The sequence below is a fragment of the Scyliorhinus torazame genome, chromosome 16 (genome assembly GCF_047496885.1).
Source record: "Scyliorhinus torazame isolate Kashiwa2021f chromosome 16, sScyTor2.1, whole genome shotgun sequence".
In the NCBI taxonomy this organism is placed as follows: Eukaryota; Metazoa; Chordata; class Chondrichthyes; order Carcharhiniformes; family Scyliorhinidae; genus Scyliorhinus; species Scyliorhinus torazame.
This window is the reverse complement of record NC_092722.1, coordinates 30,452,028-30,476,767: the sequence shown is the minus strand read 5'-3', so window position 1 is coordinate 30,476,767 and position 24,740 is coordinate 30,452,028. Positions and strand designations below refer to the sequence as shown.

The following is a 24,740-nucleotide window of genomic DNA, read 5'->3' as shown; positions in this document are numbered from 1 at the left end:
CCAAAATCGCCACCCCTCGATTCTTTGCGTCCAACCCCGAGTGGAAAACCTGCCCTACCCACTCCTTTCTCAGCCTAACCTGATCTGCCACCCTCAAATGTGTCTCCTGGAGCATAATCACATCTGCCTTCAGTCCCTTCAGGTTTGCGAACACACGGGCTCTCTTGACCGGCCCGTTCAGGCCTCTCACATTCCAAGTTATAAGCCGGAGCAGGGGGCTTCCCCCCCCTGCCGATTAGCCATCCCCTTTTCTAGGCAAGCCACGTGCCTGCGCCTCCCGCACTCTCCATTCCCCCTAGCGGTAGACCCCCACCCCGACTCTCTCTCAGAGCTCCAGCTCTCCTTTGGTCAATGCAGCAGCAACTCAGCCCCCCCCCCCCCCCCCACCCCCCACACACACAGCTAGGTCCCCCCCTAGCTGCGCTGCTCCCCCATAGCACTCCCGTAAAGTCAGCTGACTCCTGCTGACCCCGGCCACTCCCGCAACTCCATCAACCCCCCAGTGTGGTAGTCTCCCCACCCCCCCCCCCCCTCCCTTCTGTCCATCAGCGGGCGCTCCTCTCCAACACCGCCCTTCCCCCCCCCCCCAGCCTCGCCTCCTTCCTATCCCTAGCGCAGGAAAAAGCCCATGCTTTCCATCAAACTGGCACCGCCCCTCTCTGGCGTAGCTCCCTTTTGCGGCCTAATCCCAGCTCCCCCACCTCGGGCCTCCCATTTCCCCCCCCCCCCCCAAATGGGGTCCTGTCTTTCCAACCACCCACACTCCCATAAAACCCGCACTTCGAACCATTTCACCCTACCCCACCCAGTACCCAAGGAAACAGTACAGAACAGAACATCCCCTAAAACACAGTAACCACAGTCGCCCCCCCCGCGACATCCCCTCACAACCGACCCTCAGTCCGTGTCCAACTTTTCGGCCTGAATAAAGGTCCACACCTCCTCCGGCGTCTCAAAGTAATGGTGCCGGTCCTTAAACGTGACCCACAGTCGCGCCAGCAGCAGCATCCCAAATTTCACCCCCTTCCGATGCAGAACCGCCTTAGCCCGATTGTACCCATCCCTCTTCTTGGCCACCTCCGCGCTCCAGTCCTGGTATATACGGACCTCTGCATTCTCCCACCTGCTGCTTCCGCTCCTTTTTTGCCCATCTTAGGACACACTCCCTATCCACCAAGCGGTGGAACAGCACCAATACCGCCCGCGGCGGCTGGTTAGACTTAGGCCTCCTCGCCAGGGACTCAGTGTGCCCCCATCCAGCTCCAGGGACCTTGGGAAGGCACCCGTGCCCATCAACGTGTTCAGCATCGTGACCACGAATGCTCCAACATCCGACCCCCTCCACTCCCTCTGGGAGACCCAGAATCCGCAGGTTCTTCCTCCTCCTCGACCAATTCTCCATGTCCTCGAACTTCTCCTGCCATTTCTTATGCAGCGCCTCGTGCGCCTCCACCTTCACCGCCAGGCCCAATATCTCATCCTCATTCGCCGAGGCCTTCTGCCGCACCTCCCGGATCACTGCCCCTTGGGCCTTCTGGGTCTCAACCAGCTTGTCGATCGAAGCCTTCATCGGCTCCAGCAACTCTGCTTTCAATTCCGTGAAGCAGCGCTTGAGAAACTCCAATAGCTCTTGCGACCACTGCGCCCACGCTGCCTGGTCTCCACCTGCCGCCATCATAGTTTTCCTCCCTCGCACTTTTCGCTGCACCAAAAATTACTTTTTTCACCGCTCACTCTTCCTGGTCCAATCCATACAGTGCCGGGGAAATCGTACTGTCACCGTCCCACATTGGGGACCGTCGAAAAAATACCGCTGGGGCACCTAAAAAGAGCCCAAAAGTCAGTTTCTGGTGGGAGCTGCTGAACGTGCGACTTAGCTCAGCATAGCCGCAACCGGAAGTCATACCTATCATGATTGAACATGCCGCCTAAGGGCAGCATGATGGCGCAGTGGTTAGCACTGCTGCCTCACGGCACCGAGGTCCCAGGTTCGATCCTGGCTCTGGGTCACTATCTGTCTGGAGTTTGTACATTGTCCCTGGGTTTGCATGGGTTTCGCCCCCACAACTGAAAGATGTGCAAGGTAGGTGGATTGGCCACGCTAAATTGCCCCTTAATTGGAAAAAAAAATTGTATACTCTAAATTTAAAAAAAAAATCATTTGGGATCCAAAGATGTGCGGGTTAGGTGGATTGGCTATGCCAAATTGCTCCTTAAGTGTCCAGGACGTGTAGGTTAGGTTACGGAGATAGGGTGGGGTGCTCTTTTGGAGGGTTTGTGCAAACTATATGGGCTGAATGCCCTCCTTCACTGTAGGGATTCTATGATCTTGAGCTTAATATGGGAGATACAGTATACATAAACAGGGAAGTTATGCTGAACTTTTATAAAACTCTGGTTAGACCACAACTAGGGCATCACATTCATGTAACCAGTTACTTAATTGTCGATGTACTTTGTCGATTATTCTTTTTTGTCTACTGTGTACGTTCCCTTGGCTGCAGAAAAATACTTTTCACTGTACTTCGGTACATGTGACAATAAATCAATCAATCAATCAGTGCTGGTCATGACATTTTAAGATAGATGCCCATTAGAGGATGTAGAGGAAATTCATCAACAATGGTTCCAGGATGAGGGACCTTAGCTGCAAGGTTGTGCTGGAGAAGCTGGGTTTTTCCCCATGGAGCATAAAAGATGTCGGAAAGATTTAGAGGTGTAAAAGATTATGACGGATTAAGACAGAATAGACAAAGCTGATTTTACAAGGACTAGGGGACACAGATTTAAGGTTTGGGCAAGAGATGCAAAGGGATGTGAGGAAGAATGTTTTTACGTGGTGTGTGATATTGACCTGGAACTTGCTGCCAACTCGGATAGTCGAAGTGAAAATAATTAATGATTTAAAATAAATTGAATGGACACTGGAAGGAAATATACTCACAGGGCTTTGGGGATAGAGCAGGGGAATAGTACTGTCTGGGTTGGTCTGCAGAGAGCTAACTTGGGCTTGATGGGCTCAATGACCTCTTATGTACCATGTTGATTCTATGGCTCTATAATGCTCAATATGGAATTCTGCCTCAATGTGTAATCAGGTTATAATATAAATTCAAATTGTTGCTGCTGCTATGGTGAAGCTATGCCCTTCTTTAAATCTTGTTTGTTAAATGAGCACAGTCTTATGTCAGTTAGATATTAATTGTTTGGCAAATTAACAATATAGAATGGAAACAGAGAAGGTTGGTTTAAGTGGTATGGTGAGAAGGAGTGTTCGAGGGCAATAGCGATATGGAGTTCAGATGTGAAACGGGACTGGTTTAAGGCCCTTAGCCATTTAGTTGGGAAAAATGTATTATATTTTGAAGATATCTTCAATTTCACAGGTGTAGTAAACATTCCTGGGTTTTATTACACATGCTCCACAGTACTGTAGTCAGCCTAACCCTGTCAAATTAGATTCCTACAGCAATACAAGATATCTCCTTCCCAGTACATACTGGGTAAAGGAAATCATTCATTCTTGTTCAGAACCCTGTGATTCGTGTATGTGCTTCAGTCTCAATTCCTGTACATATATAGACACTAAGTAAAAGAGAAAGATGCACTGCTCTTGGACACCGCTCAGCTTGTCCCTGTTAAGGATCGTACACTATTGCATATCAATACTATGTTACAGTGCTTGCTCTCACCAATTAGATTACAAGGGAACGGAAATTCTACAACACATGCAGGGCAAATATTCTGCATCACTGTGGGTGAACTTGGGTGGTTGAGCAGTGGGTAGTTGAATTGTTTATTGTGCATTGGATTTAGGTTATTAAGGCTATCACCAAAAATGCTGCCAACATTTGTTGGGAGAGTTGAGCCATTTATAGGCAGCACAGATCATTAAACAACACAAAACAATTTAATAAAAGTAGACATTGGAAATGATTTTTAAAAATAATGTAATTAATGATATCCCAATAATACTGCACAGACCACAAGAACAAACATTGTTCTGCGGTTTTTTAACAAATATTATAGAAATACGATATGTTACAGCCAATGATACAAGAGCGAAATTATAGGCCTTCATTTATGTTACATGCAGTTCATTGAGCCACTAATACATAAAACTATTCTCAAACACAAGCAACTGCACTGATTCTTCATGTAGGTTCCTCGTAATCTATCATGTCAACTAGTCTGCAGGTTAGTACTAAGTATTTCACCATGTTGCCATTCATTGCCCACCCTGTTTTGTTCTACTTTATTAGCCTACTGTTTACGCACAGGTCTCCTTGTTTCCCATTTAACGCAATTCCCCACGTCTATGAGGGGCCTATTTGATTTCTGAGTTAGCCTGTGGCTGAGGCTGCCTTGTATCTCAGTACCAACTGGTAGGGAGCTTTATGTTGGGATGAGAAGGTCCAGCATCACCTCTTTCTCAATGTTTTTTCCTTGTCTCTCTCCCTTCCACCCTATTCTTAGCCTACCCGAAGTGCCGACTTAGGAGGAGCCAACCCTTGGATCATGTACAGGCTTAAAGGGCAGCACATGAGCCATGTGCATAAACTATATCCATCCCCAAATAGCACCCAATAGTGAAAGCAGGAACTTATGGGAAGTAATTGTTGGCTACGTCACTGCTGCTGGTTGGGAGCCAAGAGTCCTGCACCTGATCATTATGTAGGTATACAGAGGGCAGAAGAATCAAGTGGAATTATGATGCCCTGCTGGTCAATTCTTCATAATCACATGGTATTGCATCGAAGGGCAGTCGGCGGAACAAAAGCCAACAATCTCCCGCCCAAAAGGTCCCCACTGCAGTATCTCCTGTTAAATAACTGGTAACCATGTGTAGTCTTTTGCAGGTTTATATTTTAAAATGTAGATCATGTTTTGGGTGTACCTTTAAAAAAGGTGTAGACAAGCTACCAGTGCTGATGAACAGTGAATGGCAGATTGTGCACAGATATCTAATATGATGAGCCCATCCACCCATGCCACATTCACGGCTGTATCAGTTCCACTCAAAACAGGAAGGGAGAATGCCCTCAGGCGCAGAGACAGAAACAACAGTGTAAAGATTGTTAACTATCTAATAAAATGGATCACTGACTCCATTCTCTCTGACCATTGGCTGCTCCACCTCCCCAACACACATGCTGTAAATTGTTGGGGAGGGGGATAAAGAGGCAGAGACATGAACTTGTGGCAGTTTCTGTGCTTAAAAACTTTTAATCAAATCCCTTCACTTTAGCATAATACTTTTCACTTAAAATAGTTAAGTGAGAGGTGACCTTCATTGAGTATCCCTGAGCTGGATTGATATTAAGCATGATCATCTGTAGACTGCCCATTAACAATTTCTGCAGTTCTTCCTTAAGAGTCTCTGGACAGTTAGATAATAAATCACAAATGTTTTGGTCATAAAAATCTAGTTTGATTGTGTTTTGCTCGATTCACATGAGTTTCGCTGCCTGGAAAGGGCCTCCATGCCCAAGATGGATCTGTTGCTTTCTCCGAGGTATCATAAGGCATGGTGCTCAATGTGTTGTATCTGGTTTGCTGTCCATTGTAAAGTTCCAAAAAATAAAGTGCAATAAAAACAACACCAATCAGGAGATGTTCTGGTGAAAATGTCTATTGTAAAATTACTGTACAGGCAACCTGGACATTTACTGGTGCAAGGGCCTCGGATTTACAGTGACAACTAAGTTGAATTCCACTTTTATTAAATTGGATTTTCGCTGGTTTGGAGATCATATTCTGTGATTCCATCTATTTTTCTATGGAAACTGCAAACCAATGGCTTTGATTATCCTGCTGTTGCTATATTTGTGTTACCCTTCTGAGGGACATGAAAATCTAAGGAGACTCTACATAGGCAACAGGTTTTCGTTTTACTGTCTCTGGCTTGGCCAATGAAAATGCCTTGAAGCTCTCTGCTGTGCAATCACTTGGCTCCCATGTGCTCTGGGCCTCCACAAAATATTTCTGAAACCTGTCCAGGTATGGAGGCCTCTCAGGGAGCAGGTAGTAGTGCGTAGAGCTCACCTTCCTCCCATCTTCCATAATTGGTAAAATACATGGCACCTTTGTGCCTGCCCCATCACTGCTCTGCCGCTGCAGAACTTTGTTGCTGACATATTTAGGATCAGGTGCAAAACTTCGCGTAGGTGGCATCACTCCATTGAGGTACGCTGGGAGGCTTTTGGGACTTGGAGTGCGCGAGTTATTTCTAGACAAAGGTTCCCGTGGAGGAACCTTTGGTGGCCTGTCCTCGTCACAGTACATGCCTGACATCACCTCTGCAGACCATCTCCGGTAGTCAGGTTTCACTGGCCGTGGGGGTATGGGGACTCGAGGAGGGACCTCAGGCTTCACCTTGCTGGAGTTTGGGGATGAGTGTGATAAGCAGGGTGCATTCTTCAACACAACAGGTTTGTTGTAAGATCCAGCCGGACCTGAATGTGAGCGCCGTAATTTTCTGTGAGGCTGAACACGTTTCTCAGTGACCTCTATGCTTTCCAGGTTAGTATCTTTTACCATATGACAACTCACTGGCAACCCAGTCCTATTAGCACCTTCTGAGTAGGCATAATTGGTTTGCCCACACCCACGGAAGCTCCTTCTGTTTGGAGTACTGTACTTGAAGCTCAGCGGCCTGCGGTCCTGCAGAAGGGTGTCTGTTTCAGAGCTCGTAATGGATTCAACTTCACTGTCGACATCATCAAAAGACACATCACCAGTGACCGGCAGTGGAGGGAGCGGCTTAGAGCTTCGGTCACCAGCACACGCAGAATTAGTTGGTGGACTTGCCCCTTTCACTGCTGTTTGAGGTGATGATAGTACAGTATTGTTCACAGAGAGTCTCTTAAAGGGGGAGAGAAGCTGATCTTTCTCCAACTGTATAAATGGCTCCTCGCTGTTGGCCATTTTCAGAGGTGGTGGCTGCAGCTTGTGGAAGGATGATCTGAGGCAACTCCCAAAACAACAGTGGCTGTTCAGCCCAAGTGGCTCCATTTCTTGCCCTGCTGGAGAAGGAAAAAATAATTTTAAAAATGTAAACACTTGTAACACCAATCTTTTCCCTGCTTTCCAAAGGCTCAGGCTTTTTCTGGGGTCTGGGCTACACAGCTCCACTCAAGCAACCATTATTCAAGAGTGAGTCTGTCCAAGAGTGCCATCACAGCATTCATTTGAGGTTCAATGAATCACTCGACAACGATAATTAGCAGGATCCCTTGTCTGATGCATAAATGTCAATGTGGAGCTGAATGGAGATAAGCTAACTTAGCACAGAGCCAAAGACTTTGCCAGTCTGTTTGGCAGAACTTTATTGCAGGTAGGGGTTTGCACATTGAGGCACCAGGGAACAAAAGCAGTTATTTAAGTACAAAGATTTTAACATTTAAATTCAGTCTTGCAGTCCTGCACCAGCAAGGGTGTTATTTATTGTCCAATGCTAGTTGTTCTGAGAAGTTGGTGGCGAGTCTTCTTGAATCATTGGTAGCAGGTTTTGATACAGTAGAGTGGCATGCTAGCCACTTCAAAAGGCAGTTGAATCAACCATTTCGGTGTGGTACTGCAGTCACATAGACCAGACCATGTATTCTTCCCTCAATGTTATTGGTGAACTAGTTGGGTTTGCAAGACAATCTGGCAGCTTCATGGTCACTTTTACTGATACAAAATAAAACAATTCTATTTCTCAGACTTTCATGAGTCTACCCCATTGAGATAGGATACGTACGGTTGGCTGAAGTTATGATGTAGGGCTGTTGATGGGGAGCAGCGTTCAAAGTGCAGGTCATGGTGTGGTCCGTATAGTAGATGCTGAAATTACAGAAAAAGACTATGTTCATCACAATATCTAAGTGAATATCCAATCACGAGAATATTTCAGATAACAAAAGGCCTTTCCGCCCCTTTGTTTAATTATGTCCAGGACAGAAATTCCCACCCTCTCTCCCCATTATGAATCCAATTACTTCCCAAACGAGCCATGATGTGGAGATGCCAGCGTTGGACTGGGGGAGCACAGTAAGAAGTCTTACAACACCAGGTTAAAGTTCAACAGGTTTGTTTCGATTCACTTGCTTTCGGAGCACTGCTCGTTCACCTGAGGAAGGAGCAGTGCTCCGACAGCTAGTGATTCGAAACAAACCTCTTGGACTTTAACCTGGTGTTGTAAGACTTCTTACTGTTCTCAGAAGAGCCCAGTGTCCTGTCTCCAACTGGTAGCCTCAATCCTGTCATCAATTATTCCAAGTAAAACAGTACTTCCTGACTTTGTACTGTGGAGTACCCAATGGTAAGATTCAGATTTAATTCTCTTCTGTTAAATAGCTCTTTTGAAGGCCCAAGAGATTACATTCAGAACCGATCTCCTATGATTCCAGGGATAGATTCTGATATTCTGCTCCACACTGCAAAAACTCACTCCTTGCACCTGTAATTGGAACTGAACCTAATATTTAAATATGTCCTGTCCAGGGTCCATTATTTATTGTGCCAGCATGGTTCCTTTGGATACAAACACAAATAATGGGGCAATATTTCCCAGCACCATACTCAGGTGCGATTCAACCAAAAAATCTGTGCACGATCTATGTCCACGTTGCTGCCCAATGGGTGCGCGAAGTAGCTGGGAGATGCCGGGTGAAGCCTTCCGTAGGCAGCAGTAATGCCTCGCAGGATCTACCTCAGTCCCATGAGGCGTTGGGATCAGGAACCCACCGACAATGGGCGGAACCAATCCACGCTCGCATAAATAGGCCGTAAACCTACTTAAGGCCTACTTACCAGGTATCTACTGGGAGGCCACAGCCGGGCACTGTTCAGTACTGGTCCACACAAACATAGACCAGGCAGAAAGGCACCTGGGAGGTCTCCCAGGCCATCTGAGACCTCGGGGTGGTCAGGGACAGTGCAGGGTGGCCCACTGGCCCTTCCCCTGCCAAAGTGCCTGAGTGGCACTGCCAAACTGGTGCCAGGGTTCCAGTGCACGGGTACCAGGGTAGCACTGCCAAGGGTCAGATCCCGAAGGGGTCCTTGCCCAAGAAAGGAGGGGGAGGTAGCCGAGGCATTGGGATCTATCCCCTCTGCCTCACAGACCTCGGGTGAGCGTGGTTCAACACTGGTCTTTACAAACGGGGACCAGACGGAACGACACTCGTGGGGGTTCCCAGGGGATTGGAAGGACCCAGATGCATGCCCTTTGGGCAGGGCGGTACCCTGGCACTGCTGGTGCCATCCGGGCACCCTTTAGGGGGTCCGAGGTCTCTTATCTAAAAATGGCGTTCCAATCTCTCCGGTACCGATGAGAGGCCAACAGCGGCGCTGCGTGAAACACTCGCTGAAAACGGCTGGAGAATTGCTGGGTCCTGGGCTCACATGCACTGATTTAGGACGAGTGTGGCGGCTCTGGACACTGTCTGCAGCCGGCACACCAGGCTCCGGACTGCTGGGACCACATGTGCCCACGCCATCGGGAACTCGGCACATCGGAGGTGGGCCAGCTGATGACGCTCCAACGGGGTTGCGACTGCGCGCGGCCAAATGACGCCGATTGTGGCGTCGGGAGTCATTCTCCACCTGATCGCCGTTCTTGATTTCAGCGTCGGGTTACAGAGAATCCTGCTCCCTTAGTTTGCTCTTATATGTGAATTTAATCACTTTGCCTTGTAACTGTAATCTCAAAGACCCTCAGAGCAGCCTCCTAAACACCCCACCAAAGATAGGAGGGACGTCCTAGCACAGATCCAAACAACCATATCAGTGTCTTAACCTTGATATTCACTGGTTGTAAGTATTTCAAGACATCTCATGCATTACTTTTAGCAAGTTGTTTGGAAACCATGCTACGTTACTACATGGCCTCCGTCAACTTGATATCTGTCGGCCTCAAATAAACCTGAATATGCCGCATCCCAATTCCAAGCAGTGATGTGTTAAGGTACTCACTTCCCAAAGTGCTTGATTGATTCCAGCAACTTTTGGTGTTGATGACACGTGACTGCCGTGCATGAAGCAGTTACTCAGTGGATTGCAGATCTCCTGTGCTGCCAGTCCAGCGCTCGACATGGTGATAATTTTTGGAGTGCACCAATCCTTTGTTACAAAAGTTTAGAGTACCCAATTATTTTTTTCCAATTCAGGGGCAATTTAGTGCGGCCAATCCACTTAACCTGCACATCTTTGGCTTCTGGGGGTGAAACCCATGCAGACACAGGGAGACTGCAAACTTCACACAGACAGTGACCCAGGGCCGGGATCGAACGCGGGTCCGTAGGCAACAGTGCTAACCACTGCGCCGCCTCTGGAATGCACCAATCCTTTAAAGTCTTTGTGCTCTCAAGTTAACAAGCTTTTGAGTTTCTTGACAAAGAGGAGATTCTTGAATTATTTAAGGCACATCAGTTAGTGAAGCTCCACTTTAAGACACTACATTTGATGAAATGAAATGAAAATGAAAATCGCTTATTAAAAGGGAAGCATTGAAAACATTAGCCCATCCTTTCTCTTTCTAGTTACTGACTGATCTGCCTTCTGTTTTCAGAAATTAGTTTTGACATACCATGAACTCAACATTTAGATTGGATAGGTTTTGGATTGGATTTCACTCACACTTTACTGTTTTTGTGGTGTGGCAGCTTTCTTCCAACTCTGTCACCAGGTGTGCGATTCATTGAGTGTCTTTGATGGGAAGGGTGTTGTGTCAGGTGCGCTATGTTTTTTCTGACCAAGTGTGATGTTGGACAGTTAAGAGCAGAGAAATTTCAGGAGGATATAAATAGATATAATGTTAATAATTTCTTATTGAAAAAAATTGGAAAATGCAGTTAAAGTGAGTTTAGGTCAGAAAACAGGAACAGTAAACCATTTAAAGGATGGTTCATTCAGCATCCACTCCTTTGATGTACCAGCAGGTATGTAAACATCCCCATCATCAATAGGGGACAAGTTCCACAAGTTGAGATCCTGGAGTGGATTAGAGTGGGAGATAACGCAGTGAGGCTTGATTTCAACACAAGCAGAATGAAGAATGTTAGGAAGTTGAATTAGGATCACGAGAGGAACAAGACACGAAAGTGGCAAGGAGTATTGGCCATAATGATATTGATATAATAGATAAAAAGATTGAGAATTAGGAGGCAAGAGGTGTCACCGTTCTTGTCTAGCCACTTTCATGGTGAAACCAGTTGCAATCTAAATAATAATAATAATCTTTATTGTCAGAAGTAGGCTTACATTAACACTGCAATGAAGTTACCGTGAAAAGCCTCTAGTCGCCACATTCCAGCGCCTGTTCGGGTACACGGAGGGAGAATTCAGAATGCCCAAATTACCCTACAGCAAGTCCTTCGGGACCTGTGGGAAGAAACCGGAGCACCCGGAGGAAACCTACGCAGACGCAGGTAGAATGTGCAGAGTTTGCACAGACAGTGACCCCAAGCCGGAAATCGAATCTGGGACCCTGGTGCTGTGAAGCAACAATGCTAACCACTGCTACCGTGATGCCTTGCAGACCCTCTTTAACTGAATCAACCCTGACATCAATGGTTAAAACAGATTGCCAATTATTTTACATAAAGAAAATTCCAAAATTAAGTTATTTGCCTGAAACCTGATTTATACTGCTGGAGAGGCTTTAAAGGAACCTCACAGATTTTTAAAAGAACAGGCTCCCATTGTAATGTAAGGACACAAATTTAAAATATTCTATGTTCAAGAAAAGAGTGAGTGGCCTTTTGGCAGAGAGGGCAGGGATGTCAGAGGAAGTGGCACATTACTGTGACACTGCAACAGCCTGTCCCGTTGGAGATGTAACCCGATTTCCTTTCTGTCATAAGAGTTGTACAGTGCAGAAAAGGCCCTTCAGCCCATCGAGTCTGCACTGACAACTACCCCTAATCTCGTGCTAATCCCATTTACCAGCACTTGTCCCATATCCTTGAATGTGATGGTGTTTCAAGTGCCCATCCAAGTGCTTTTTAAAGTTTGTACGGTTTACAGCCTGTACTACTTTCCCAGGCAGTACGTTCTAGATTCTGACCACCATCTGTGAATTTTCTTTCCTCAATTACCCTCAAAATCTCCTGTCCCTCAGCCTCAAACTATACCCTCTTGTGATTAACCCCTCAACTAAGGGAAACAGCTGCTTCCTATTTACCCTGTCCAAAACCCTCATAATCCTATACACCTCAATCATATTCTCCCTCAGCCTGCTCTGCTCTAAAGAAAACAGTCCCAAGTCTATTCAGTCTCTCCTTATTGCTCAGATGCTCCATCCCAGGCAACATCCTGGTGAATCTCCTCTGTACCCCTTCCTATAGTAAGGTGACCAGAACTCCAGCTGTGGCCTAACAAATGTTCTGTACAGCTTCAACATAACCTCCTTGCTCTATGCAATGACTGAAAAAGGTAAGTGTCCCGTATGCCTTCTTAACTACCCTATTCACCTGCTCTGCTGTCTTCAGCGATCTGTGAACAAGTACCCCAAGATTCATCTGTTCCTCTTGAGTTTCCTAGTGTCCGGCCATTCATTACATACTCTCTTGTCCTGTTTCTTCTTTCAAAATGCATCACCTCGCACTTATCAGATGATGGAAACATGGAAATTGAAGCAGGAGGAAGCCATTTGGCCCTTTGAGCCTATTCTGCCAATCATTATGATCATGGCTGATAATCAAATTCAATACCCTGATCCTGCCTTCCCCCCCATGTCTTTTAATCCCTTTAGCCCCAAGAACTATCTAATTCTTTCTTGAAATTACACAATGTTTTGGCCTCAACTACTTTCTGTGGTAGCGAATTCCACAGATTCACCACTCTGGGTGTGAAATTTCTCCTCACCTCAGTCCTCAACAGTTTACCCCTGATCCTCAAACAATCCCTAGTTCTGGCCTCCCTCATCATTGAGGTCATACTTTCTGAATCTACCCTGTCTAATCCTGTTAGAATTGTGTAGGTTTCTATGAGATCCCCTTTCTTCTAAACCCCAATCTTAACCGACTTAGTCTCTCCACATATGACAGTCTCTCCATTCCAGAAATCAGCCTGGTAAACCTTCACTACACTCCCTCCATAGCAAGAACATCCTTCCTCAGATAAGGACACCAAAATTGCACCAGGAGTGGCCTCACCAATGCCCTAAACAATTGCAGTAAAACAGCTCTATTCCTATACCTAAATCCTTTTGCTATGAAGGCCAACATACCATTTGCCTTCTGTAATGTCTGCTATACCTGCACGCTTACTTTCAGGGACTGATGTACAAGGACACCAAGGTCTCACTGAGTATCCACCTCTCTCAATTTACATCCATTCAAATATTAATCTGCCTTCCTATTTTTGCTACCGAAGCGGATAACCTCACATTTATCCACATTATACTGTATCTGCATGTGCCCACTCACTCAGCCTGTCCATATCCCACTGAAGCATCTACATCCTCCTCACAGCTCACCCTCCCACAACTATGTATTCACTGCAAATATGGATATAATGCATTTAGTTCCCTCGTCCAAATCATTAATATATAATGTGAACAGTTGGGGTCCTAGCACAGATCCCTGCGGTACCCCACTAGTCACTGTCTGCCAATCAGAAAAAGACCAATCTATTCAAACATTTTGCTTCTTGTCTGCTAACCAGCTTTCTATCCATCTCAAGTCACTACCCGTAATCCCATGCGCTTTAACGTTACATATTAATCTGTTATGTGAGACCTTGTCAAAAGCCTTCTGAAAGTCTAAATAAGCCATATCCACGGTTCTCCCTGGTCAACTCTACTGGTTAAATCTTCAAAGAATTCTACTAGATTTGTCGAGCATGATTTTCCTTTCGTAAATCCATGCTGACTTTGTCTGATTATACCACTGCTTTCCAAATTAAATTCTTAATGGACTCCAGCAACTTCCCTATTCCCAATGTTAGGGTCCCTGATCTATGGTTCCGTTTTCTCTCTACCTCCCTTTTTGAATAGCAGGGTTACATTTGCTACCCTCCAATCTGTAGGAACAATTTTAGAGTCCAAAGAATTTTGGAAAATGACCACCAATGGATCTACTATTTCTAGGGCACTTCTAGGGTACTCTGGGATGAAGATTATCAGGCCCTGGGGATTTGTCCACCTTCAATCCCATTAATTTCCCCAAAACCATTTCTTTACTAATACTAAATTTCCTTCAGCTCCTCACTAAAACGTGTGTTTCCCAGAACTATCACTACATTATTCATGTCTTCCTTTGTGAAGACAGAAGCAAAGTACAAATTTAGTTCCTCAGCCATTTCTTTGTTCCCGGTTATGAAGTCCCTTGTTTCTGAACATAAGGTTAAATACCACCTGCCCCTGCTCTGCCCATCTATATCTTCCTGTAACCTATGACCCTCTTCTTCACTGTTCACCACCCTACCAATCTTGGTGTAATCTGCAAACTTACTTATCATCCCTCCCACATTCTCATCTATATTATTTATATGTATAAAAAACAACAATAAGGGACCCAGCACTGAGCCCTGTGGTGCGCCGCTGGACACCAGCTTCCGATGACTCAAACAATCTTCCACCACCATCCTTTGTGTCCTATTACTATTAGGTGTCCTATTAAGCCAGTTTCAGATCCATCTCACCAGGTTTCCTTCAATTCCATGTGCTTCAACCATCTCAATCAGTGTCTCATGTGGGACCTTGCCAAAGGCTTTACTAAAATCCATTTAAACTACATCAACTGCACTTCTTTCATCCACACACAGTCATTTTGTCAAAAATTCCTATCTAATTTGTTAGGTGTGACCTGCAGCTGGCCAATGGAGTTCCCCATTGTGGCCCCATGCCGTCGAGAAACCCGCAGACATGGGTGCGGTGCTGGCGGACTAGAGGATCCTGCCGACGGAGAATTCGCTGAATGTTCCTAAATTTTATGATGACACAAATATAAGTGAAATATGTGAAGAGGATGGAGTCTGCAAAGGAACATAGATAGGTTAAGCGAGTTGTGTATTGCAAGGGAAATATAATATAAAAGGAGGGATGTTTGCTACAGTTGTTCATTGGTGAGACCACATCTGGAGTAACAAATACAGTTTTGGTATTATTTAAAAAAGGATATAAATATATTACAAGTAGATCAGTGAAGGTTCACTCAACTAATCACCTGGGATTTTGTGTGTGTGTGTGTGGGGGGGGGGGGGGGGGGGGGGGGGCGCGGGGGGCAGTGGACTGTGTTATCTTACCAGGAAAGATTGGACAGGCTGGGCCTGTATCCTTTGGAGTTTAGAAGATTGTGATCTTATTGAACATAGAAGATCCTGAAGGGACTTGACAGGGTGCTGAAAGAATGTTTCTGCTTGTGGGAGAAACCAGAACTAGGGGCCACGGTTTAAAAATAGTGGGTCTCCCATTCAAAATGCAGATGAAAAGAAATATTAAGGGCGGTATTCCCCCCCCCCCCAAACGCTGGGGGGAGAATCGCAGGGGCGCCGCGCTGATACTGGCACGCGATTCGCCCACTCCCCCGAAACCAGCGGCGTGAGGATCGCGCCGGGCCGGTCGGAGAATCACCGCAAATGGTGAGCGCCGATTCTCCGGCCTGGATGGGCCGAGCGGCCGGCGAAAAAAATGACAGTCCCGCCGGCGCCGTTCACCCCTGGTCACTCCCGGCGGGAACTCTGCGGGAACGCTGGGGGGGGGGTGGCCTGTGGGTGAGGGGCTCCTTCATCGGGGGGAGCCTCTGATGGGGTCTGGCCCGCAATCGGGGCCCACCAATCGGCGGGCCAGCCTCTCCTCCCCCCCCCCCCCGGGGCCTACTTCCTTGCGCGGCCGGCCCCTGAACACCGACCCCATGCCAGCGCGCGTAAGAAATTCCCCGTGCATGCACAGGATGGCGCGGCCCAACTGCGCATGCGCAGGATTGAGCTGCCCCAACTGCGCATGCACCACTCCAGCGCCGTGGGCCAGAATAGGTTGTGCCCTGTTCGCGCCGTCGTGAAACGCGACGGCGTTCACGATGACGTGAACACTTGGCCTCAATATCGGAGAATCTCGCCCTTTTTCTCAGAGGGGTGTGAATCTTTGAAATTCTCTTCTCCAGAGAGCAGTGGAGGGAGGGTCAATTAATATTTTGAAGGCAGAGGTAGATCGATTGTTGACTAACAAGGGAGTCAAAGGTTATCAGAGGTAGGTGGAATATGAGTGAGGTCACAATCAGATCAGCCATGATCCAATTGAATGGCAGAACAGGCTTGAGAGGCCAAATGGCCTACTCGTGCCAACATTTCGTCGGAACAGGCTTGAGAGGCCAAATGGCCTACTCCTGCCAACATTTCGTATTTCCAGTAAAAAGAGAGCGAGTGGCAGAACCGTCAGGAAATACAGATAGAAAAATAGCTAATCAAGCCTATGAAGGTCACTCCATCTCACAGAGCTGGCATACCTGCTGCATCAGCAAATCTCTCCAACCCCTTGGTGGAAGGTTATCATACGATTAATCGTGAGCAATCATATTTTGCAGATTTTAAACAAAATCTGTCGTGTTTATATTTTTTGCCCAGGGCTCTGTCTATAGCCACATCTTTATTCAAAAGAGAACAAAAGACCCTGGATGAAAGGGATGGTTGTTATTGGCACTATAGTATTGAACTGGATCTTATTTTGCCTGCCAAAGGAACAGCAATGCAGAAAGAGAAGCAGTGTAGGCAAGAGCTGGAATTCTTTACTGTAGTGTGACGCACCTGGTGTACCACAGAGGATAGTTGTACATATTTTACAATTATAGCATGCTCCTGCTATCCATCCGCTAAAATAAATTGACACACAGATTTTCCCCCCCAATCTACAACAGCTTATATCCTGTTTTTTACACCACTCTTGCCTAGTGGGTAAGGCTCACTACCAGAAACAGGATTTTATATAATTAGCTTTTATATAATACAGTTCAGTACCTGCCACTGCCAAGGATGGTATAACCACAGCACTATTCATCCAATGCCAGTTTCCATCAATAAATGCATCTGGACCTTAATTTGCCATTCACCAACCCCCTTGTGTCTCTACCATGCTCAGTACAACCAGAAACAAAAGTTTAACAGTTTTTGTCACTGCTCCTAACTGGGATTCATGTCCCTGCTTCTACTGAAAGGTGCTGACTCTCACTGAGGAAAGGTGGATAGAAATTCTGCTGCCTGTACTATTAAGCCTAAACTGGAGATTTTCTCTGGGGCCAGGGGTATGTGTGGATAATCATATGAAACCTCAGGGTGCATTAACATTCCTCATTTTAATATTAATAAATACACATCAGAATCTTGCTTTACTCTAAAACAGCCTGCATTGGTCCCCTTCAAGATGTTTGTATTATATCCGTTGCCCACTGATACCCTGAACCCTCTCCAACATCTTGGAATAAGGTACCTGCATGAAACAAATGAAGATCTGGGCCACCCATAAAGGAAGTACCCAGGAAGATGAAGGGAGGTGTAAATGGGATAGGGAGCACATTGCAACAATTTAAGCTACCGTCAACTTCCTGTCCAGTGGAATGACAATATTGACCAGAGTGTCAATTCAAACGTATGTGGCAGCAGAGCTAGACCTGGTCCTGTCCTCATCTGGTACCCTTGCACATTTTCTGCCTCTTTCTAGCCTAGGGTTCATTGAGTGTTCCCAGTGTTGCCAAGATTGAGATGGAGGCCAACTGATCTCAGATTGGTGATAGAACCAGACACCGAGGCCTGCTGATCTCTATAATACAGGTGATGTGTGTTTACCCATTGAACCTCATGAGGAATATAGCAGAGTGGGTGGTGTGACACCATTGAATCTCAAAACATTCTGGACCCCGAGGCGAAAGAGGTGAAATTTTCAAACGCACATAACTATGCCAATGTTTAATTGATCAGAAGTGATCAGTGGTTTGGAATCATACAACAATGATCAGAATCCCTTCACATTGGGGAACATTTGCACATACTTCAATTGACTCTGCCCCTGTCACAGTTTAATTATGGCACATTGCCCATTCTATGCAATACTAGGGCACAATTTGATTTGCTTTCTATTGTAAAGTTGGAAATGGGTCAAATTTAAAAAAACTTTAAGGGTTGTATATTGAATAAACTGTTAATTCAGGCATAGTTTAAAATAATATTTTAAAAACATTCTTGGGATGTGGGAATCGTCGGCAAGGCCAGCATTTATTACCCATTCAGAGTTACCCTGGAATCTTAGAGAAGGCACAGACACTGTTAGTTGGCGCACCACACTAGGGATTGTAAATAAAGGTCACAAGGCTACCTCCTGGAATCTGCAACCCAAATAAGGACATGATAATTGCACATTTCTTGCAACTTGACTTTGTGCGAAATGTCTGTTGCTTCAGAATTACACTTTAAAATATCCGACGCTGTCTACAGGTGGAGGTGGATGGTGTTTGGGGAACAACGAATATTGCCAATTAAGGAAGAGAAAATATATTGAAGTGCCTGGCCCTGATTCTGGGTAACGTCTGCTGGACACAATCATGCCCACCATGATAAAATAGCTTGCCAAAAGGCCCACATATGAAGTATAGCTTGGGTGACATGCCAGACAGGAATCAGAAAGAGTCTGGGCCAAAAGGAGACAATGGGTGATGAAAAACAATAATCCCACAAGGACAGAAAATAAACCACAAGAGGAATCCTGAACTGAAAGATGCTAGTGCACATATTCAAACTGCCCAAATGCTGTATCACCTCTTCATATACACAGTCCAAAATCGTAAGGATTGACAGATGCTGAACGATATATTCGTGGTCCAGGGGTGCGTTTCGCCAGAAAAATTTCCAAGTGTTGCAGTGAGCGGGAATTGCTGCGAGTTTCACGGTGCTCGGCCCAACCAATTAAGGGGGCCTCACTGGCTTCTCGCTGCAAATAAGGCGCTCGCCAGCCCCGCCGCTAACAAGTCGAGGAGCACTTAAACTGCACTTGCTCGGCCAACCCCAGCTAGCTCGCAATAATGGCGCCAAGGAGACCGGCCCCAAAGTTTTGGGGACACTGACCTGGGTAGGCTCCTGGACGGGTAGATTCGGGGACGCTGACCTGGGTAGGCTCCTGGACAGGGTGGAGACCAGGAGGGATGACCTGTTCACCCGGGGGTCCCGGAGGGTGAGCCACAAGGCAGCCAGTGCTGCCTGGGTTGTTCTGATGGCAGCCGTTGGTTCAAACAGTATGACTAACAGGACTGGCCAGCAGTACAGGAAGAAGGTTAATAACCTACACGAGGCAGCACGAGTGAGTAGACCCCCCCAAGGGAGCATCCACTCCCCAACTCTCAAAGTGACCCCCAGCCCTCCCTTTGCCCCCCCCCAACCCCACCTTCACACCCCCTCTCCCACCACTGAACCACATGTGTGGCTAACTATGCTCTCTCTGTGTCTCCTCAGGAAAAGCTCTCAAACAATTGGCGGGAGCGGTCCTAGACTGCCGGGGGGTGCCAGACGTAAGAATCCTCACCTCCTTCAAGGAGCGTGCCCTGGAGGTGACCGGTGTGGCTGAGGCCAGGCTGTCACCAACACGGAGGCTGGCAGACGCCGCAGAGGTGAGGAACCACCGGGATCCATCCGGAGGACCTGTCAAACGTGAGTAGTGATTGCCTTACTGACTGACCCATCCCTCCCACTGACCACATGTCCATTCTCCTGCAGGTCCTCCAGCCGACGGCGCCAGCCCATTCCGGGTGGAGAGCTCAGAGGATGCCACCATTTAAGTCGCGGCACAGCTGTCATCCCCACCCTTCACCAGCGCAGATACACACATCTCAGTGGGACATGCTAGTGGTCAGGCTCCTGGGGAACAATGGTGAGCACCACACTGCTGCTGATGTGAATCAGGTGGAGGCAGGAATCCCCAGCCTCCACCTGAGACAGCTGTCAGAGGTCTGCTGGATCCCAGGACCCTGTTGGGTCCCAACCTGATGCTGAGCCTTTGGAAGTGTGTTACCCGGAGCTGATGGAGACTATAGGGAGCGGCCGGGATATTCAGAGGGCGATGTCAGCGTAACTCCAGCAGATCCATAGCCGCTTGGAGGAGTCCCAGAGGCTATGGGTGCAGGAGATAGCACCAGCAATGAGTGGCACCGAGGCCAACACTGCTAGGGTGGTGACCGCAGTGGAGAGCTTGGGCACGATGTTGGCACCATGAGTGAAGGTGTCCAAAGCGTTGCGAGTCAGTGACGGCCATGGCTGATGGTCTCGACAGAATGTCTGACTCGCTGGAGGATGTCACCCAGTATCAGACTTCTCTTGATGAGGTTCTGTGGGACATGTCCCGCTCTCATATGTGCATGGCTGAGGCGCTGCAGAGCTTGTCCCAGTTGCAGGTAGGCATTGCTGAGGCATTGCAGAGCATGTCCGAGTCACTGAGAAGCATCGCTGAGGGCTTCGACACCATGGTACGGACCATGGACAGCCGCCAGGGCTGGCAGAGCCAGACGATGCAGAGGCAGCCGGTGCTCAAACCAGCTGCCCTTGCGTCGCCAGGTGAACCCCAGGGCACCAATCAGGAGGAGGGGGTGCTGGGTGCCAACCCGGACCCATCCCATGGAGTGGCGATGATGGCCACCAGCTCCCCCGTGTTCCATCCCTCTGATGAGGCCGCGTCCCGAGGGCAGAACACGGGACAAAACCAGGGCCCTTCGGCCCCAGAGCTCCCAGAGGACGCCCGCCAGGGGCATCAAGGACCATGGGATGAGGTAAGCAGCTTGCTGCCTCCACCTCAGACGGGCATCCTGGGGAAACATCAAGACATAGTGGTAGAGCTAGTAGGGCCAGGCATGTTGAGGATTACTGAGGGCACCGGGGGAGCGGGGGTTGTGGAATGAGGTATTGTACAGCACATTAAACAACTTTTTGGACAATCATTATGATGCCTCTGTCACTTTCTTTCCCCGTGGCGCTCATCCAGCCTCTGTCCGTGGACATGACCCGGAGCTGTGTCCCATCCGCTGAGTGTTCCGATCTTGGCTGCTGCATGTGGTGTTGCCTCTCGCAGTGTTCAGGCACAGTGCCCATTCAGCAAGGTGCGATTGAAATGCTAGGCAATGACTCCCACATGCTACATGGCCCACCCACGGGAACCCACTTGGCATGTGTCAAGTGCTCACTTACCAACGATTGCCAATTCCCTATTAGTGACAGCCTTCAGCCACACAGCCAGAGTCCTCAGCAGTCGGTGTGGGTTATGGGTGATCGGTGGGGAAGATGGGTAGGGCCATGGGTTGCCCCCGGAATGGGGTTGGGATCCAGGGGTTGGCATGGTGATGCCGCAAGCGATTGCCTACCCAAGCACCTCCCCCACTACCCTCCCATGGCGGCCCACCTCTGCGGAGGGTCCCCCACCCACCGAGCACTGGGGTGGTAAGCCCAGCACACCCGGGCTCTTTGCCTGTGGGCAAAGATTGCTACTCACCTCCTCGGCTCCCCACGGAAGCCCTTTTGCGAGGTTCACGTTTTTCAAAAGGAGTACTAATCGGCGCCAGCGCGAGCACTTGCTGGGGAGGCCGATGACTGATGGGAGGCCGTTGGATTATGGGGTCGCTCTCGTTGATTGTATGGAATTGAGGCTTAAGTGGTAAAAATTGGTTTCTCGCCACGCTATGGCGCACTCCCAATTTCGCCTATGGTACCGGGCCAGTTGCATCGCAAACTGTTTGGCGCCTGGCACGGATCTCGTTTCTGGCCACTCGCGCTATTCATCGGCCTCATTACGCTTGAGCGCGAGTGTAACGAGGCCGGAAGATCGTGCCCCAGATTGCCCTGTCCCACTTAATTCATCAAGATCGACGTAGCCTAACTGACTGGAAACTGCAGCAAAAACTGGAACTGTTACTCATTTTTTTCCCAATTTGGGTGTTTTCCCTATGCTTAATTTATGTTATATTGGCAATAAAATCATTTAAACGACACTAAATGTAGCTTTTAAAAACTTGGAAATGTTAAACCCCTTCCTTCACTTTTAAGTATTGGAGCCAAAATCAATAAAGGCTTTGAAAGTGGTTGGCCCCTGTCACCCTCTGCATTTACACCAGGGGCTTGACTTCATTATTTCAGACTCAAAAAATGACCAACCATTGTGAAAAAAGTGCAGTGACTGCCGAGAGCAGGTCTGTCACACCTGGGAGTGGCGGGAAGCTTGCGATTTCCTTTCCTAGTGTGACTACATCGTTCTAATCTCCATTACGTTGGCTGAGCAGTGCTTTTTATGACTTGTCTTGATGAAGCAATGACAGAGTGTGAGTAATAACATCAATAACGTCTTACATTTCCAATGTGGGTGTTGCAGTTTATTGATACCATCAGGAAAAACAAAACCCAGATCACAGAAGTTCATGGCAGCTGAATATATCCAGAGTGAAAGTTCCTCTTTGAAAGGAGGGTCTGACAATCAGCCGAACCTTGAAAGGTCCGTAGAAGCAGATTTAATAACTCAAACGAAAATTGGATATCTACGGGCAATTTTTTAAAAAGGCAGAGCTATCGGGAAAGATGGGAGAATTTGGACCAATTGGACAACTGAACGAGCTGACGGGAATGATAGGCTGTAAAATGCTATATGATAGTCAGCCCCTGCTCCCAAATTAAACAAAGTTCTTTAATACAGCAACATGCTATTATTTATTGTATTAATTTCCATTTTAAGAACAACGTTTACATTTAAAGAAATCAATATTTCAAACTGCCATGGCTGGCAGGTTTTTTGGGGGGGGGGGGGGGGGCTATGGATTTGAACTCTTATACTCTGGATTATTAATTCAGTAACATAACCACCACATTGCACTAAGGGGGGAGGAGTCGAAATCAGCGTCCCGACTCTTAATCACTATCCGGTCACCTCTGCTAGATATACTTGCAGATATCAGGTGAGGACAGTATCAAACTCGGATGTCATGCTTCCGTCAGCCCAACAGTCAGACATCTTGATATTTACTATCTACCGTTCCATATTAAGGACAATTACTCAGTTGGAAGACTGATGAAAGAGGCAACAGTAGGATTGCATCCAGCAGCAGTGAATGCGTGATGAAACTGGGACAGTTTGTAGGACGATTGAGCTTTGTGCCAGTGTTAGAACGCATGCGTTGAGCTGCTATCTAATTATTTTCATCCAGTTAGTGTTGGAGTCTTTTCTCAGGGCAGATGGTTTGTCATCAGTTTTTAAATTTACTAGGGCCACGTGTGTTCACAATTAGTCCCTGCTTCAGATGGCTAGAAATTGATCATCAGCTTAAAATGGAATTTACTGGGGTATTTTGGAACAGGTCCAGTAACTGCACAGCTCAGACTAGTTAAACTGTATCGTTTGGCTCCAGTAAACAGACCGTTAAAATCTGGGCAGCTGCAGGAAACAGGCAGAGGAGAATAGCCGGTTTAAATCGTCGGTCACTGAACAACTTGAGAGCAGAGACGGACACTTGACTTACAGTTGATTGAACGGTAAAACTGGTTTGCGTCTCAGGAGAAACTAGAAGGGAAGAGATGATTTTTAACTTACTCCAGAGCTTCAGCCCTGTCCTTTAGTCACTGAAGCCTGCAGAAATCATACCACTGGAAGACATCCCATAAATTTGAAAAGCACCGTCCAAAACATTTAGAATTAGTGAACTGATTTAATAGTTCCCAAATTAACTACTATTTAAAACTATCAGCAGACGCCTGGGCTGAGTGTTTTGCTATAGAACTGATTTAAAGCTATCAGCGGAGGAACTCGATTTAAATCAGGAGATGTACAGGATAAGGTGGACAACCCCCAGCGTTCAATCTGCAGGCGAATGTCTACCAACTCCTGGTAACAGGTTAATATAACCACAGCAAAATCTAGTCACTTTGCACACCGACTCAGGAACTGATTTCAGACTCCACTAAGCTGCAAACAACGTCAATATCGATGATCGAGCAGAGCCAAATAAAAAGTAGAATCCTAATATATAAACCCCCCAAATTAATATTGAATCGGCTTTTATTATTTAAAAAATCCGCTTGCAGCATTATTGCAAAAAGCAGTTTCTCCGTTAAGTGTTTACAAAAGTTTTGAAATGGTGTAAAACTCTTGCTGCTGTTTAGGTTATACATTAAACTGATCGGAGTGGCTCGAGGCTAATAATTTATAGGGGGTTCTGTTCATCCAGCATCACAATAAACACGATATCGAGTTTCTTGAAGAATACTGTAGTTATAACAAAGGAATTAGCTGCATATTTGAGCAGAAGTAGGAAGCGCTGATAGAGGGGGCAGAATGATAAAAAAAAAACCTGATCTTTGAAACCACCCCCCCCCCCCCCCTCTCCCCCCGAAAAACATATACTAGAAGATCAGAGAAGGGAGCCAGGCAACAAACAGCGAGCACTGAATAGGATCTGAAACTTACCTACCTCCTGGTCAGTTTCACGAGACAGGAAATCCGGCGCAAATTTTCCAGCTAACTACCCCGACTATGCAGCGATGAATACAACAACATATCTGTAGACTATGTTCTATCGCCCCTACTTGCTCTGGATCCTGATTCTAATTAAATGTTTCTGTGTTGCAATGTGCCCCGCAGTTTGTTAATAAGGCGGGCTCTAAATCCTGATGTCACCATGAAGTGGGATCGGGACATTTCCCCGCCCACAACCTTCAGTCAGCACGCTTACTTACCTCTGCCTTAAAGGGGAGCATGCACGAACAGCCGGAGATCAACACCTCAAATTTAAATCGGCAACAATTCGTCC

At 47.1% G+C, this 24,740-nt stretch overlaps 1 protein-coding gene across 4 annotated transcripts; it reads right to left on the bottom strand.

Moving 5' to 3' along the window:
- Positions 1–3,933: 3,933 nt before the first annotated feature.
- On the bottom strand, positions 3,934–24,623 carry errfi1a (ERBB receptor feedback inhibitor 1a). 4 transcript variants are annotated; one of them, XM_072478143.1, is made up of 3 exons: positions 24,402–24,623; positions 7,745–7,827; positions 3,934–7,025 (listed from the first exon to the last, which is right to left on the bottom strand). In XM_072478143.1, exons 2-3 carry the CDS (start codon positions 7,803–7,805, stop codon positions 5,857–5,859), a joined length of 1,230 nt encoding a protein of 409 aa, XP_072334244.1. In that variant the 5' UTR covers positions 7,806–7,827; positions 24,402–24,623; the 3' UTR covers positions 3,934–5,856. The 4 variants fall into 4 exon arrangements, with proteins under 4 accessions (XP_072334244.1, XP_072334243.1, XP_072334245.1 ...); XM_072478142.1 differs by having other exon boundaries at positions 24,398–24,622; XM_072478144.1 differs by having other exon boundaries at positions 3,934–7,022; positions 24,398–24,622.
- Positions 24,624–24,740: the final 117 nt, after the last annotated feature.